We start from the raw sequence: 14,698 nt of genomic DNA, 5'->3' as shown, positions 1-14,698 counted from the left end.
ATTCTTAGTCCACTTAGCTTCCCAAGCACTTCCTCTCTAGTTATCTTGACTGTACCTAATTCTATTCCCTGATACCTCTGGCTATCAGGTAAATTGCTCATGTCTTCCACTGTGAAGACTGATGCAAAATACTCATTCAGTTCCTCCGCCATCTCTTTGTTATCCATTATAATTACTCCAGCATCATTTTCAATCGGTCACATATCTACCCTTGTCACTCTTTTACTCTTCATATATTTAAAAGTAACTCTCAGTATCCTTTTTTTATGTTAATCACCAACTTCCTTGCATAATTCATCTTTTTTTTCCTAATGACTTTCTTAGTTTCTTTCTGTAAGTTTTTAAAGGTCTTCCAGTCCTCATTTTTCCCATTAATTTTTGCTTCCTTGTACGCCATTTCTTTTGCTTTTATTTTTGCCTTAACCTCTCTCGTTAGCCACATTTTTTGAGGTAATCTCGAATAAGATTGACAAGGGAGAGGCTGTGGATGTTGTGTATTTGGATTTTCAAAAGGCCTTTGATAAGGTGCCACATATGAGGCTGCTTAATAAGATGAGAGCCCATGGAATTATAGGAAAGATATTGAAATGGGTGGAGCATTGGCTGATAGGCAGAAAGCAAAGGGTGGGAATAAAGGGATCCTATTCTGATTGGTTGCCGGTTACTAGTGGTGTTCCGCAGGGGTCGGTGTTGGGGCGGCTTCTTTTTACAATGTATATCGATGATTTAGATTATGGATTAAATGGTTTTGTGGCCAAGTTTGCAGATGACACCAAGATAGGTGGAGGAGCAGGAAATGTTGAAGAGACGGAAAGGTTGCAGAGAGACTCAGTCAGTTTAGGAGAGTAGGCAAAGAAATGGCAGATGAGATACAACGTTGACAAATGTACGGTTGTACATTTCGGAAGAAGAAATAATCGGGCAGATTATTATTTAGATGGGGAGAAAATTCAAAAATCGGAAGTGCAAAGGGACTTGGGGGTCCTCGTGCAGGATACCCTAAAGGTTAACCACCAAGTTGGATTGGAGGTAAGGAAAGCGAATGCTATGTTGGCATTCATTTCAAGAGGAATAGTGTATAAGAGTAAGGAGGTGTTGATGAGGCTCTATGGGGCAGTGGTGAGACCTCATTCGGAATATTGTGTGCAGTTTTGGGCCCCCTATCTTAGAAAGGATATACTGATGTTGGAGAGAGTTCAGAGAAGATTTACGAGGATGATTCCTGGAATGCAGGGGCTAACATATGAGGAGCGTCTGTCGGCTCTTGGATTGTATTCATTAGAGTATAGAAGAATGAGAGGGGATCTCATAGAAACGTTTTGAATGTTGAAAGGGTTGGACAGAGTAGATGTGGAAAGGTTGTTTCCCTTGGTGGGTGAGTCCAGGACAAGAGGCCATAGTCTTAGAACTAGAGGGTACCCAGTTAAAACAAAGATAAGGAGAAATTTTTTTAGCCAGAGGGTCGTGGATTTGTGGAATTCGTTGCCACATATGGCTGTGGAGGCCCGATCATTGAGGGTGTTTAAGGAGGAGATTGACAGGTATCTTATTAGTCAGGGTATCAAGGGATATGGGGAAAAAGCCAGAAATTGGAACTAGATGGGTGAATAGTTTAGCTCATGAGGGAGCTGTGGAGCAGACTCGATGGGCCGAATGGCCTACTTCTGCTCCTTTGTCTTTGTCTTTGTCTTGACTAGATCTGGATAGAGTCCCTGCTAAGTTCATATACTGTACAGGGCAGATCAAATGGCTCCAACTACACTAACTCAACAGTAATAACACAGCAAAATAGCACAGGCCTGAGATCGTTTTTAATCCACTCATCAGAAAAAAAGAGGAAATAACGATGAGTGCTATAAAATTGTAGGCAGACAGAATTTGCTTGGGCTGGATTTTTCTCACTCTCACTAGAGATTCCAGTGGAAATCACTGCCCACCTTCTCTTCTCTGCCTAGATCGTCCCTCAGTCATCAAAGTCAGAGACAAGCTGACACATTCTTGCTGTGTATTTAATATTACAGTAATATTTGAGTAGTATTGTAAATATATTATTTGATTGAGCTTTTTTCCTTTAAATAATTCATTACAGGTTATATGTAAAAGTACGTGAATGGCATACACCATCATGCCATCACGTCACGCGTGTGCATTTTGCTAAAGTAAAAACAAATCTAGAGTACACACATGATCCCAGCTCCGTGTTTTCTTTTGATTAGTTCTATGTTTAGAAGTTATAAGACATAAAATTCTAACATCCAACGCTGCTCCTGGAATCACCAGAGACCAGCTGTAAAGCACAGACACTGAACAGAAAGGAATTAGACATACTTTGTCTGGTTGGTCCAAGAGGAACAACCGCATTTATTTATTAACAAGTAAGAAGGTAAGCTCTGGCTAATAATAAACACAAAGATTCTGCAGATGTTGGAAATTTTGAGCCACACACACAAAATGCCGGAAGAACTCTACAAGTCAGGCAACATTTATGTAGGGAGATAAACAGTCAATGTTTCAGGCCGAGACCCTTAATCAGAACAGGAAAGGAAGGGGATAGAGACCAGAACGAGAAGGTGGGAGAGCGAAAGGAACAAGCTGGCAGTTGTGACCAGCTGAGAGGGAAGGTTTGAAGTTCAATATAAATTTATTGTCAAATTACCTATATGTCACCTTAAAATTCATTTCCTTGTGGGCATACTCAATAATCTATAGAATAATAACCATAACAAAATCAATGAAAGACCGCCCAACTAGGGCATTGAACCGGAGTGCAGAAGACAACAAACTGTGCAAATACTAAAAGAATAAATAACAATGATAAATAAATAAGTAATAACTACCGAGAACATGAGATGAAGAGTCCTTGAAAGTGAACCTTGTGGGAACATTTCAGTGACGGGGCAAGTGAAGTTGAGTGAAATTATCCCCTTTGGTTCAAGAGCCTGATTGCTGAGGTGTAGTTACTCTTCTCTAACCTGTTCGTGTGAGCCCTGAAGCTCCTGTACCTTCTTCCTGATAGCATCAGTGAGAAGCGAGCATGTGCTGGGTGGTGGAGGTCCCTGAAGACAGATGCTGCTTTCATGAAAATGTGCTCAATAGTTGCAAGGGCTTTACCCATGGTGGGCTGGACTGTATCCACTACTTTTTGTAAGATTTTTCATTCGAGGGCATTGGTGTTTCCAGACCACGCTGTGATGCAGTCAGTCAATAAGCTCTCCACTACTCATCTACAGAAGTTTATCAAAGTTTTAGGTGTCATGCCACAAACACCTAAGGAAGTAAAGGTCCTGATATGCTTTCTTCATAATTGCCCTTACGTGCTGGGCCAGGTCAGGTCCTCCGAAATAATAACACCTAGGAATTTAAAGTTGCTAACACTCTCCACCTCTGATGAGGACTGGCTCAGAGACCTCTGGTTTCCTCCTCCTGAAGTCAATAATCAGCTCCTTAGTCTTGCTGACAATGAGTAAGAGGTTGTTGTTACAACTCCACTCAGCCAGGTATTCAATCTCCCTGCTATAGGCTGATTCATCACCGCCCTTGATTTGGCCAATGACAGTGATGTCATCAGCAAGCTTGAACTGGAGCTGTGCTGAGCCAATAACATAGTGCAAAGTGAGTAGAGCAGGAGACTAAGCACACAGCCTTGTGGTGGGTGGGAAAGGGGATGAAGTAAGAAGCTGGGAGGTGCTGGAAGAGGTAAGGGACTGAAAAAGGAGGAATCTAATAAGTAAGGACAGTGGACCATAGAAGGGAAAGAGGAGGAGAACCTGAGGGGTGAGAGGTAATAAGAATGGACCCCTGGTATCATGTATCACCTGCTAGCTTGTACACCTTCACCTACTCCCCACTTTTTTCCTGGTTTCTGCCCCCTTCCTTTATAATCCTGCTCAAGGGTCATAGCTCAAAACGTTAACTGTTTATGCCCTTCCAGCGATGCTGCCTGATTTGTTCAGTTCCTCCAGCATTTTGTGTGTGCTACTCTGGTTCATAGCCTGCGTCTTCCCTTCTTGATGTTTTCAACGACATTTATTATTTTAAAATTTAAAAGACGGACAAAAACGAAAATGGCGAATACAGGACTGAAGGTGTTATATTTGAATGCACGCAGTACAAGTATAGTAGTAAGGATGTTGTCTAAAATGGGAAATAGAAAATGCATGTCAAAAGGGGAATGTTACAATACTCATTGGGATGCAAGTAGATTGGGAAAATCAGGTGCGTACTGGATCCCAAGAGGGGGAATTTCTAGAATGCCTATGGAATGGTGTTTTTTTTTAAAAGAGTAGCTTGTGGTTGAGCCCACTAAGGGATCAACTATTCTGGATTGGGTGCTGTGGCAATGAACTGGAATTGATTAGAGAGCTTAAGGTAAAAGAACCCTTAGTGGCAACTGATCATGATATGATCGAATTCACCCTGAAATTTGAGAAGGAGAAGCTAATGTCAGATCTATCAGTATTACAGTGGAATAAAAGGAATTACACAGGCATGAGAGAGGACCTGGCCAAAACTGTTTGTTAAAGAACACTGGCAGAGATGATGGCAGAGCAGCAATGGCTGGAATTTCTAGAAATGATTTGGGAGGCATATCATATATAGATCCCAAAGAGGAAGAAGTATTCTAAAGGCAAGATGACACCACTGTGGCTGAAAAGAGAAGTCAAAGCCAACATAAAAGCCAAAGTGACTGCATGTATTAGAGCAAAAATTAGTGGGAAGCTAGAGGATTGGGAAGTTTTTAAAAACCAACAGAGGTAACTAAAATAAATCATTAAGAAGAAAAAGATGGGATGTGAAAGTAAGCTGGCCAATAATATTAAAGAGGATACCAAAAAATTCTTCAGATGCTTAAAGTGTAAAAGAGATGTGAGGGTGGATATCAGACCACTGGAAAGTGATGCTGGAGAGGTAATAATGGGGGACACGGAAATACCGGACAAACTGAATAAATATTTTGCAAACACGAGGAAATCTGCAGAGGCTGGAAGTTCAAGCAACACACACAAAAAGTGCTGGTGAACACAGCAGGCCAGGCAGCATCCATAGGAAGAGGTACAGTCGATGTTTCGGGCTGAGACCCTTCATCAGGACTAACTGAAAGAAGAGATAGTAAGAGATTTGAAAGTGGGAGGGGGAGAGGGAGATCCGAAATGATCGGAGAAGACAGGAGGGGGAAGGATGGAGCCAAGAGCTGGAAAGTTGGTTGGCAAAAGGGATACAAGGCTCGAGAAGGGAAAGGATCATGGGACGGGAGGCCTAGGGAGAAAGAAGGGGGAAAAAAACCCAGAGGATGGGCAAGGAGTTATAGTGAGAGGGACAGAGGGAGAAAAAAGAGAAAAAAAAGGGGGGAAGAAAAAATATATAATAATAATAAATAAATAAGGAATGGGGTACGAAGGGGAGATGGGGCATTAACAGAAGTTAGAGAAGTCAATGTTCATGCCATCAGGTTGGAGGCTACCCAGATAGAATATAAGGTGTTGTTCCTTCAACCTGAGTGTGGCTTCATTTTTACAGTAGAGGAGGCTGTGGATAGACATTTCAGAATGAGAATGGGACGTGGAATGGGATCCTGCTTTCTCTGGTGGACAGAGCTTAGGTGTTCAGCGAAATGGTCTCCCAGTCGCATCGGGAGCACCAGACGCAGTATATCACGCCAGCCAACTCACAGGTGAAGTGTCACCTCATCTGGAAGAACTGTCTGAGGCCCTGAATGGTGGTAAGGGAGGAAGTGTAAGGGCATGTGTAGCACTTGTTCCACTTACAAGGATAAGTGCCAGAAGGGAGATCAGTGGGGAGGGATGGGGGGAATGAATGGACAAGGGAGTTGCATAGGCAGCGATCCCTGCAGAAAGCAGAAAGGGGGGAGATGGGAAAGATGTGCTTGGTGGTGGGACCTCGTTGGAGGTGGCAGAAGTTACAGAGATTTATATGTTGGACCTGGAGGCTGGTGGGGTGGTAGGTGAGGACAAGGGGAACCCTATTCCTAGTGGGGTGGCAGGAGGATGGGGCGAGAGCAGATGTGCGTGAAATGGGAGAGAAGCATTTGAGAGCAGTGTTGATGGTGGAGGGAGGGAAGCCCCTTTCTTTAAAAAAAGGAAGACATCTCCCTCGTCCTGGAATGAAAAGCCTCATCCTGAGAGCAGGTGCGGCAGAGATGGAGGAATTGCGAGGAGAGGATGGCATTTTTGCAAGAGACAGGGTGGGAAGAGGAATAGTCCAGGGAGCTGTGAAAGTCCGTAGGCTTATAGTAAACACCAGTAGATAAGCTGTCTCCAGAGATAGAGACAGAAAGATCAAGAAAGAGGAGGGAGGTGTTGGAATTGGATCAGTCTTCACTGTGGAAAACACTTGCAGTATGGTGGAAGTCCAGAATGTCAGGGATCAGAAGTGTGTGAAGTTGCCATTACTAATGAGAAGGCTCTTGGGAAACTAAAGGGTTGTAAGGTAGATAAATCACCTGGACCTTCTGGCTAATGTAACAGTAAGAAATCATGTCATAAACATACTCTGTGCTCTAATGTTGGTCATTCACCTTCACCTTCTTACCTCAGCCTGACTTAATTGTTCCTTAAGTTTTTCTACTTCCTCACGGAGTTCTCGAATGATCTTGGCATTGGGATCCTCATTCACTACAGCGTGGTTTACTATGCGTTTTGCCCGGTCTGCATATCTTAGTGTAGACAGAGTTTCTTCATAGTTGTCGCCAGCCGGGCTTATGGTTGCTATCATGGCAGTTTTACTGTTTCCTCCCAAGTTGTCCTAATTCATAAAAATGAATGTTTACCATTAACAATACAATCAGCTCTTGGGATGTAACAACAGCATACATCTAAAGTCTTTCAGTGATACACATAGTAACAGTTTGTTAATTCAGAAACATAAAATACTGCCAAAAACAATTTGTTCACTTTTCAAATATGTTTCACTGTATTTGTGAATATTATTTTAATATAGCATTTTGCTGTAAGAGTACAACCAAAATTCTGCCTTTATACCATCAAAGCCAGCCTGTACCCAGCAAATTAATGAGCCAATTGGTCTGATCAAAAACTTTGTCTGAGACACCAGTAACATTTGCAGTTCATTCTTTAAAGATAGAGATTGGTCAATATACATAATATGTATAAAATCATGGTGAAACTCTACATTGCCTATCATTATATGCGTTAATAGTCTCTTCCTCACTTAAGGTGATGCTTTTATAAGGATAATGGGTAAATTTACATCAGCTGGCCTTCTGGACTGGAAGCTGCTAGGACCTTTCCCCCCCATCACTGGGTGAAAGAAAACGACCACCAAACTGATACAGATTCTGGAAATGTCTATGGAAGTAAGTTTTTCAAACCCAGTCTCCAGATGGTATGCACAGACTCAGTAACACTAATAAATGAGGTGGAGCTCTCCTGTCAGTTTGCTCGGGAGTATGGAGCTCCTTTTTACTTTCATACATTAAAAATAAAGGGAATGCGTATGTTACGTGAAATGTAAGCTAAAAGGTACTTAACAAGAAAACATTTAGATATAGAAGCATCTTTAAAATGGATAAGCTTCTTTACGAAGTACGAAAACAAAAGCACTTGCTCAAAGCATATGCAACTAAATCTTAAATGTTTATGGCACAATCTAATTAACATTCCCACATTTAGTTATTTTATGCAACTAAAATGCTGTGTCTAAGATTTTGACAGTGTGGTATTTGACATGAAGATAAATCGGTCCCAAATTTGTCATAATTTCTCAAAAAGGGGATTATGCCAAAGGAGTTTGATGTAACTTCCCTAACATCCTTGTTGTTTCACTCAGCTAAATTAATTCACAAAAAGGCCTTGTATTTCCAACATCTGATTTAATTGACAAATGATGAGCCAATCTGAAATGGAATTTGTTGTCATGTGATCAGACAAGTTACACTGCCAAGTTCGGGATTACAGTTCTGACGTTAGTTCAAAGCAGTTCTCTCAGCTCTTCTCCAAACTTCACCAACAAAATTTTCATGTGCAAGCAGGCCCTAGCCGAACATGAAGTTCAATAAGTAATGATTGATCCTCAGTGTTGAGGGGAATCTAAGGAAGGATTAGATATTGAAGTCTTGAAATACAACTTCAGCCAACATCCTCTTACTCCGAAATAGAAAGCAACCAAGCTAATATAAAAAGCACACAAATATCCAGAGGCAAAAAAAATGCAGTGTTTAATAATGATTGTAACATAATTTGTTACACCATTCTCCCTCGCTGAAATTCAGCACTTCTTCAAATTTACTCATTTTTACATAAAGCAATAATTATTGTTTCGCTTAAAAGGGTAAGAATGTGATACAGTACAAGACACACATTCCTCTTAACCCCATCTATCTTTAGGATACCCCGAAAAAGCACCAAGAAAATGATTTCCATTTGCTCTAATGCCCCGCTCAAAAGACCTCGAAAAGTGACCATCATATTGTTGTCATCTAGGGCTATTGATTAACAAATTTGTTCTAAGTTGATTTGATCCCCAAAATCATGTCAGGTTAAACCCTTAATATTAACATAGAAGACTACAGCACATGAATGGGCCCTTTGCAACCATTTATTCTCTGCCTGCTCATCAGCCTGCCTAACTACTGCTTAAATATTGCTATTGTATCAGTTTCAACCACACACCCTGGCTGTGGGTTCCAGGCGCCTACCACTTTATGTGTAAACAAAATGTTCCTCATTTTACCTTAAACCCATACTGTCCAGTATTTGACATTTCTACCCTGGGAAAATGACTGTATCGACCCCATATATGCCATATATAATTTTATAAACGTCTATCAGGTTGCCCACTCAAATTCCAAGAGAAAACAACCCAAGTTTGTCTAACCGCTCTTCCTAGCTAATACTCCCAAATCCAGGCAACATTGTGGTGAACCTCTTTCTAGCCTCCCAATCCTTCTTATTAGTGCGGCAACTAGAACTATTCACAATAATCCGAATGCAGCCTCAGCAAAGTTTTACACACAATTCGTTAACTTTTACGTCCCAACCAATCAAGGCAAGCATGCTGTAAGCTTCTTTACAACCCTATCCTTTTGTATTATCACTTTCAGAGAGCGATGGACTTTATCTATACATCAGTGCTCCTAAGGTTCCTGCTATTTATTGTGTACTTTTCCCCTTGTATTTGATGCCCCAGATTGAATCATCTCAAACATTTACAAATGAAATCATCAGCTATTTGCCTGCCCAAATTTGCAGCTGACCTAAGCCCTGCTGTATATTCTGACTAGCCTCCTCACTCACATTCCGGAACTTCACCAATGGTTGTGTCATCTGCAAACTTACCACTCAGAGAAGCTACATTTTCTTTCAAATCATTAATACATATTACAAACAACAGAGGTGCCAGTACTGACCTCCAGACAGAAAGACACACAACTACACCCTGTCTTCTCCGACTAATCCAATTTGAGATCTAATTTACAATCTCAACTGGATCCCATGCAGTTTAATTTTCTGGACCACCATACCATGAAGGACTTGTCATAAGCTTTGTTAAAGTTCATGCAGACAATGTTGACTACCCCTACCCTGCATCATCTTCGTCACTTCTTCCAAAACTCCAATAAGTTTATTGGATGCAAAGCCATGCTGACTATGCCTGATAATTCCATGCTTTTTCAAATGCAAGTAAACCCTGTCTGTAAGAATTTACTTTAAAACTTTCCTGACCAGTGAAGCAAGGCTCACAGGCCATAATTTCCTTGTTTGTCCCTGTTTTTTCTTGAACAAAGGAACAACACTGGCCATTCACTAGATTTCTAGCATCTTATTTGTAGCTACAGGATACAGAACTCTTGTCGAGATCTGAGAAATCTCCTCCCTTACTAGATACCAGAGTCTGGGGGCTTACCCACCTTAATATTTTTCAAGACACCCACCTTGGTAAATACTGAATCAGAGTACTCATTAGGGACCTCACCAACTTCCACTGGCTCCAAGCATAAATGCCTTCCATCATCCTTGAATTGATCTATCATTTTTCTTGCTACCCTCTTGCTCCTAATGCATGCAGACAATGCTGAAGGATTCTACAAATAATCCTGTTTGTCGAGGACAGTTCATGGACCCACTTAGCCCTCTTAATTCCTTGTTCTAAGCTCTTTCCTGCTTCCTTTATATTTCCTAGACATTCATTTTTCTTTTCGACTAAACTTGCAATATCTTGTCATCCAAAAGTCCCAAAATCTATTGGCATTCTTTGTCTCACAGAAACATACAGCCCTTGGACTCCAAACAAATAGTACTTAAATGACTCCAATATATGATGTGGGTTTAGCCTCAAACAGACTCTCCCAATCTACCTTCTCCAATTCTTGTTATTAGCCTTCACCCAATTTAGCAATCACACCCAGGGACATACCTTATCGTTATTATCCATAATCATCTTAAAACTTACAGAATTATGGTCCCTGTTCCTACAATGATCTCCCAGTGAAATTTTGCTCAACTGGCTAGGCTCATTCATTGGATCTAGTATGACTCCATCCCTCACTGACTACATATTGTTGCAGGAAACCCTCCTGGATGCTGCTAACAAATTCTGCTCTATCTAAGCCGCCAGCACTAAAGAAATCCCCATCAATATTGGGGGTTTAAATCACCCATGACAATTATCCTCCTGCACTACATCTTTCCACAATCTGCCCACATACCTGTCCTGCTGGCTGTTGGGAGACCTATAACATAAGTTTATCATAGTTGGGCCAAGAACAAGATCCTTATTATCCAGTAAGACAATGTTGCATGTAATGGAGACTCAGGAGAGTGTACATGTTGAAATCTGAAGCAAAAATCAATTCCCTTTCCCCCTTTCCTGCACATGCTGAGCAGATCATTGCTCAAGTTGCATGCAAATCCATTTCCCATGTAGTTATTTTTATATATCAGGTGACTTTTGATATTGGCGTGCAATGTGCAATTGTCTTTTCACCATATACAGTTCTTTTGATGGATACTCTCCATTCATACTGATACCTTGAGAAGCCAGGTGAGTACTGAATCTCTGTAAGGCACAAACTTGTTTTTGCCCTTTCCTCCTACTTGATCAGCTAAAGCAGAAATAACCAACCCTAGAGTTGTAAGGGATCTGAGAAGAAAACACAGCAAAATTCATAACCGTGAGACTCATAATTCTGTTAAACATTGAATAAATTTAACAAATTATATGAAGTGTTCATTTGGAAAATTATTTTTAAAAAATTAAAAATCTGTATCCAAGGAATGGTCTAACAACTATTCACCCGACTCTGATTCTTAGGCAATTTAAAATTTAACCCTTCATTGGTGTTTCTGTAATTAAATGTTTTTTCTTTATTTATTCAATGAAATTACTAATTAAGCTTGAATCCAAAGAAATAAAGCTCAGTAGTTGTTTTATTTCTTGGTAGGATGGAGAACCATTTGCAAATAACTTTTGGGAAAACATGACAGCTAGTTTAAGCAAGGAAAAGCCCCATTAAATGAATGCCTGAGTAATCAGTTTTGTAACAATGGCCGAGAGGAAAATAATCAGGGAAATAATAGGAGAATTTCTTCCTTTTCTTCACAAAGTATCAAAGGGATTAGTTATATCCACTTGGAAAGGCAGACAGAGCTTAGTATAATGTTTGACCCCAAAGGCAACAGCACTGAGTTTAGCACTCAATCAGGTCTGTATTCAAATGTCAACCAAGATTATATGGCTACATTCTCAAGCGAGCTGGAATCCACTGCCCTGTGAGACAACAAATGTGCTATCAACTGAGACAAAAAGTGTTAACATGAACAGGCATCCATTTGAAAATTGACATAATGAACGTTTTAGACTTATTTGAAGTCACACAAACCTATAAAAAGTTACTCTTGTTCATTTATATTCAATTGACATTGTTCTCTCACTTGTTAATATTACTGCCCTCCTTCAAACGTTCGCCTGCAGCTCCGGTCTTGGATACTCTCTCACTCCCAGCCAGATCCACCAGGCTCAGCTTACTTACTTTCTCACCAGAAGTCTAAAAAGGAAGTAAAGTGGTTGCATTAAACCTGTAACAAATGCGAACAGTAAATTACAGATATCCATACAAATCATATCAATCGACGTGATTTCTCATCTAAAAGGAAAGAGACACAAACTTACTCCACTTTGTAGGTCATACAGGGTCTGAGTTAAAATAATGTTGAAGACAGCATGAGAGCGACTGCTTTCTTCATTCATGTTGGTGGCTGCAACAGTTCGTGATTTGTTTCCTTCTGACATCAAGGATTCAATATCCTGCAAAACATCATCAATAAAATGTACTCATGAGGAAATCTGCAGATGCTGGAATTTCAAGCGACACACACAAAAAAAATGCTGATGAACGCAGCAGGCCAGGCAGCATCTATAGGTACAGTCTGTACCTCTTCCTACAGATGCTACCTGGCCTGCTGCGTTCACCAATAAAATGCATTGATTGCTTGGAACAGTACATTAAAACATGTTGAAGAGACACGTTGTAGATGTTATTTGGATACTTTGACGAAATATTTTCCTCCCCTTGGTAAGGGAAATACTTTCCATTAGTACAGGTTTATATGCTATACTAATCTATATTGAACCAAATAGCTCCTTCAGATCAAAATGTTGTTTAAGCAAACAAGTCTTGAATTTGCATTCAGCAAGCACTGTAAAATTAGGATCAAAAATAGCCTATGTATTCTCTTTGTTTATTGAGATGCAAGGCAGAATATGCGACACCCAGAAATTCCCCAATATAATTCTAACCTAATCACAGGACAATTTACAATGGTACAATTTACAATATCAGCTGGTGTGCTTTGGGCTGTGGAAGGAAATTGGAGCACCTGGAGGAAACTCACACAGTCACACTTGTTCTGACGTTCATTAAGATTGTAACTGATTTTTTTTGGCCACTATGTCATTTTCCTACTTGTTCACCAAAACTCTCAACCCTTCTGTCATCTGAAAAGCTATCAATGCTTGCCTTGAATAAATTCAAGGATTCAACCTCTACAACTTTATGGCAGAGTGCTCCAAAGATTCACAACCTGTGTATAGAAGAACTTCCTGCTCATCTCTATTTAATTGAGTATCCTTTTATTCTGAAACAATGCCCCCATCTCAAAGATTCAGATTTCCACAAAGGGGTAACAATTTCTCAGCATTGAATCCTTCAAGCACTTTCTGAACCTTGTTCTTCTAAATCCCAGTCACAATTTGTCCAACCTGCTCCACCATTCCTTGCATATCAAAGAGAAAATGGATATAGGACTTATGCAAATCATTAAGTCGCCAAACTGATGGTAGTTCTAACATCAAACTACAAGAATGGAGACACTACATTCGCTTCATTCAGCAAACACATCTGATGCTCATTTGCATTCCAAACCTTCCTTCAAACTGACTCTACGGGCTTTTTGCTTTCCCCATCACATCAGCCCACTATCTATCAATGCTTGCCTTGGATAACTTCAAGGATTCAACCTCTACAACTTTATAGCAGAGTGCCCCAAAGATTCACAACCTGTGTAGAGAAGAACTTCCTGCTGATCTGTACTTAAATTGAGTATCCTTTTATCTCACTACCTGATTCTGAACAATACTCAAAATCAGAATCAGGTATATGTTGTGAAATTTGTTAACTTTGCATCAGCAGTACAATGTAATACCTGATAAACATAGAAAAAACTGAATTACAGGAAGTATATTTAATAGTTAAACTAAAATAAATAGCGCAAAGACAGAAATTTTTTTAAAAAGTAGTGAGGTCGTGTTCATGGTTTCAATGTCTATTTAGAAATTGGATGGCAGAGGGGAAGAAACTCTTCCTGAATCACTAAGCGTGTGCCTTCAGTCTTCTGTACCTCCTTCCTAAGAGGGCCTGCCCTGGGTGGTGGGGGTCGTTGATGATCGATGCCACCTTTCTGAGCCACCGCTCCTTAAAGATGTCTCGGATACTACGGAGGCTAACACCCACGATGGAGCTGTTTACAACTTTCCGCAGATTTCCATTCATGTGAAAGGTCTCAAGATATTTCAGAGCATTAAACAAAATCAGACATTAAGGCAGTTAAAAAAGATAGCAGGGCATATCCAAAAGAAATTGAAAATGAAGACTAAAAGATACCAAATAACATTGTTATAAGTTGAAGACAAATGAAAAGCTTGCAAAGAGTTATATCACCAAGAGAGTATGAAAGAAAAATGACCAGGACTTTTGTATAATCTGGGGATCAATCTTAAATCAACAGCCAAATGGCAACATTCCTACAAAAGCTAGTCTGTTGAATTTCAGAAGACAACTGAAAAACACTTCAGACTTTCATAATCTCCTGAAAAATAGATGAATTTCATTCCGGTAGTAGTGCAGGAGATAGTCACTGATTTGAACTTTCTGCACCACAGATATGGGGAGGCAGCAAAGACCACACCTCGCCTTATGCAGTACACAGAAAAATACACAGAGAAATGGTGCTTCCAATATTAAAAAAAAGTCATGAAATTAATTTAGAAACACTTCCATCAAGTATTCTTTTGTTCAATAGGTAAGATAGATGTGTTTCCATCTATGCTTCCATACAAGTGGACAGAATACAGTAGAAACTCATAGCTACATTTCCAATTTGTCCTTTAGACAAGGCATAACAACTTCTAAAATCTCAATAACTGCTGTTGAAGTAATAGCATA

General features: G+C 40.1%; 1 protein-coding gene across 6 annotated transcripts in view; it reads right to left on the bottom strand.

Annotated features, from left to right (window-relative positions):
- Nucleotides 1–14,698, bottom strand: part of kif13a (kinesin family member 13A) — a 263,604-nt gene that overhangs the window by 98,119 nt on the left and 150,787 nt on the right. For all 6 annotated transcript variants that reach the window (XM_072283575.1, XM_072283577.1, XM_072283576.1 and 3 more), the window contains exons 8-11: nt 12,148–12,282; nt 11,910–12,022; nt 11,007–11,118; nt 6,550–6,762 (exon numbers count right to left, since the gene is read on the bottom strand). In XM_072283575.1, the coding sequence (XP_072139676.1) occupies nt 6,550–6,762; nt 11,007–11,118; nt 11,910–12,022; nt 12,148–12,282 (573 nt within the window). The remainder of the gene's footprint in view (nt 1–6,549; nt 6,763–11,006; nt 11,119–11,909; nt 12,023–12,147; nt 12,283–14,698) is intronic.

The sequence above is a fragment of the Mobula birostris genome, chromosome 19 (assembly GCF_030028105.1).
Source record: "Mobula birostris isolate sMobBir1 chromosome 19, sMobBir1.hap1, whole genome shotgun sequence".
Taxonomy (NCBI): domain Eukaryota; kingdom Metazoa; phylum Chordata; class Chondrichthyes; order Myliobatiformes; family Myliobatidae; genus Mobula; species Mobula birostris.
Note: the sequence above shows the minus strand (reverse complement) of the source record. Positions and strands in the feature narration are given on the sequence as shown.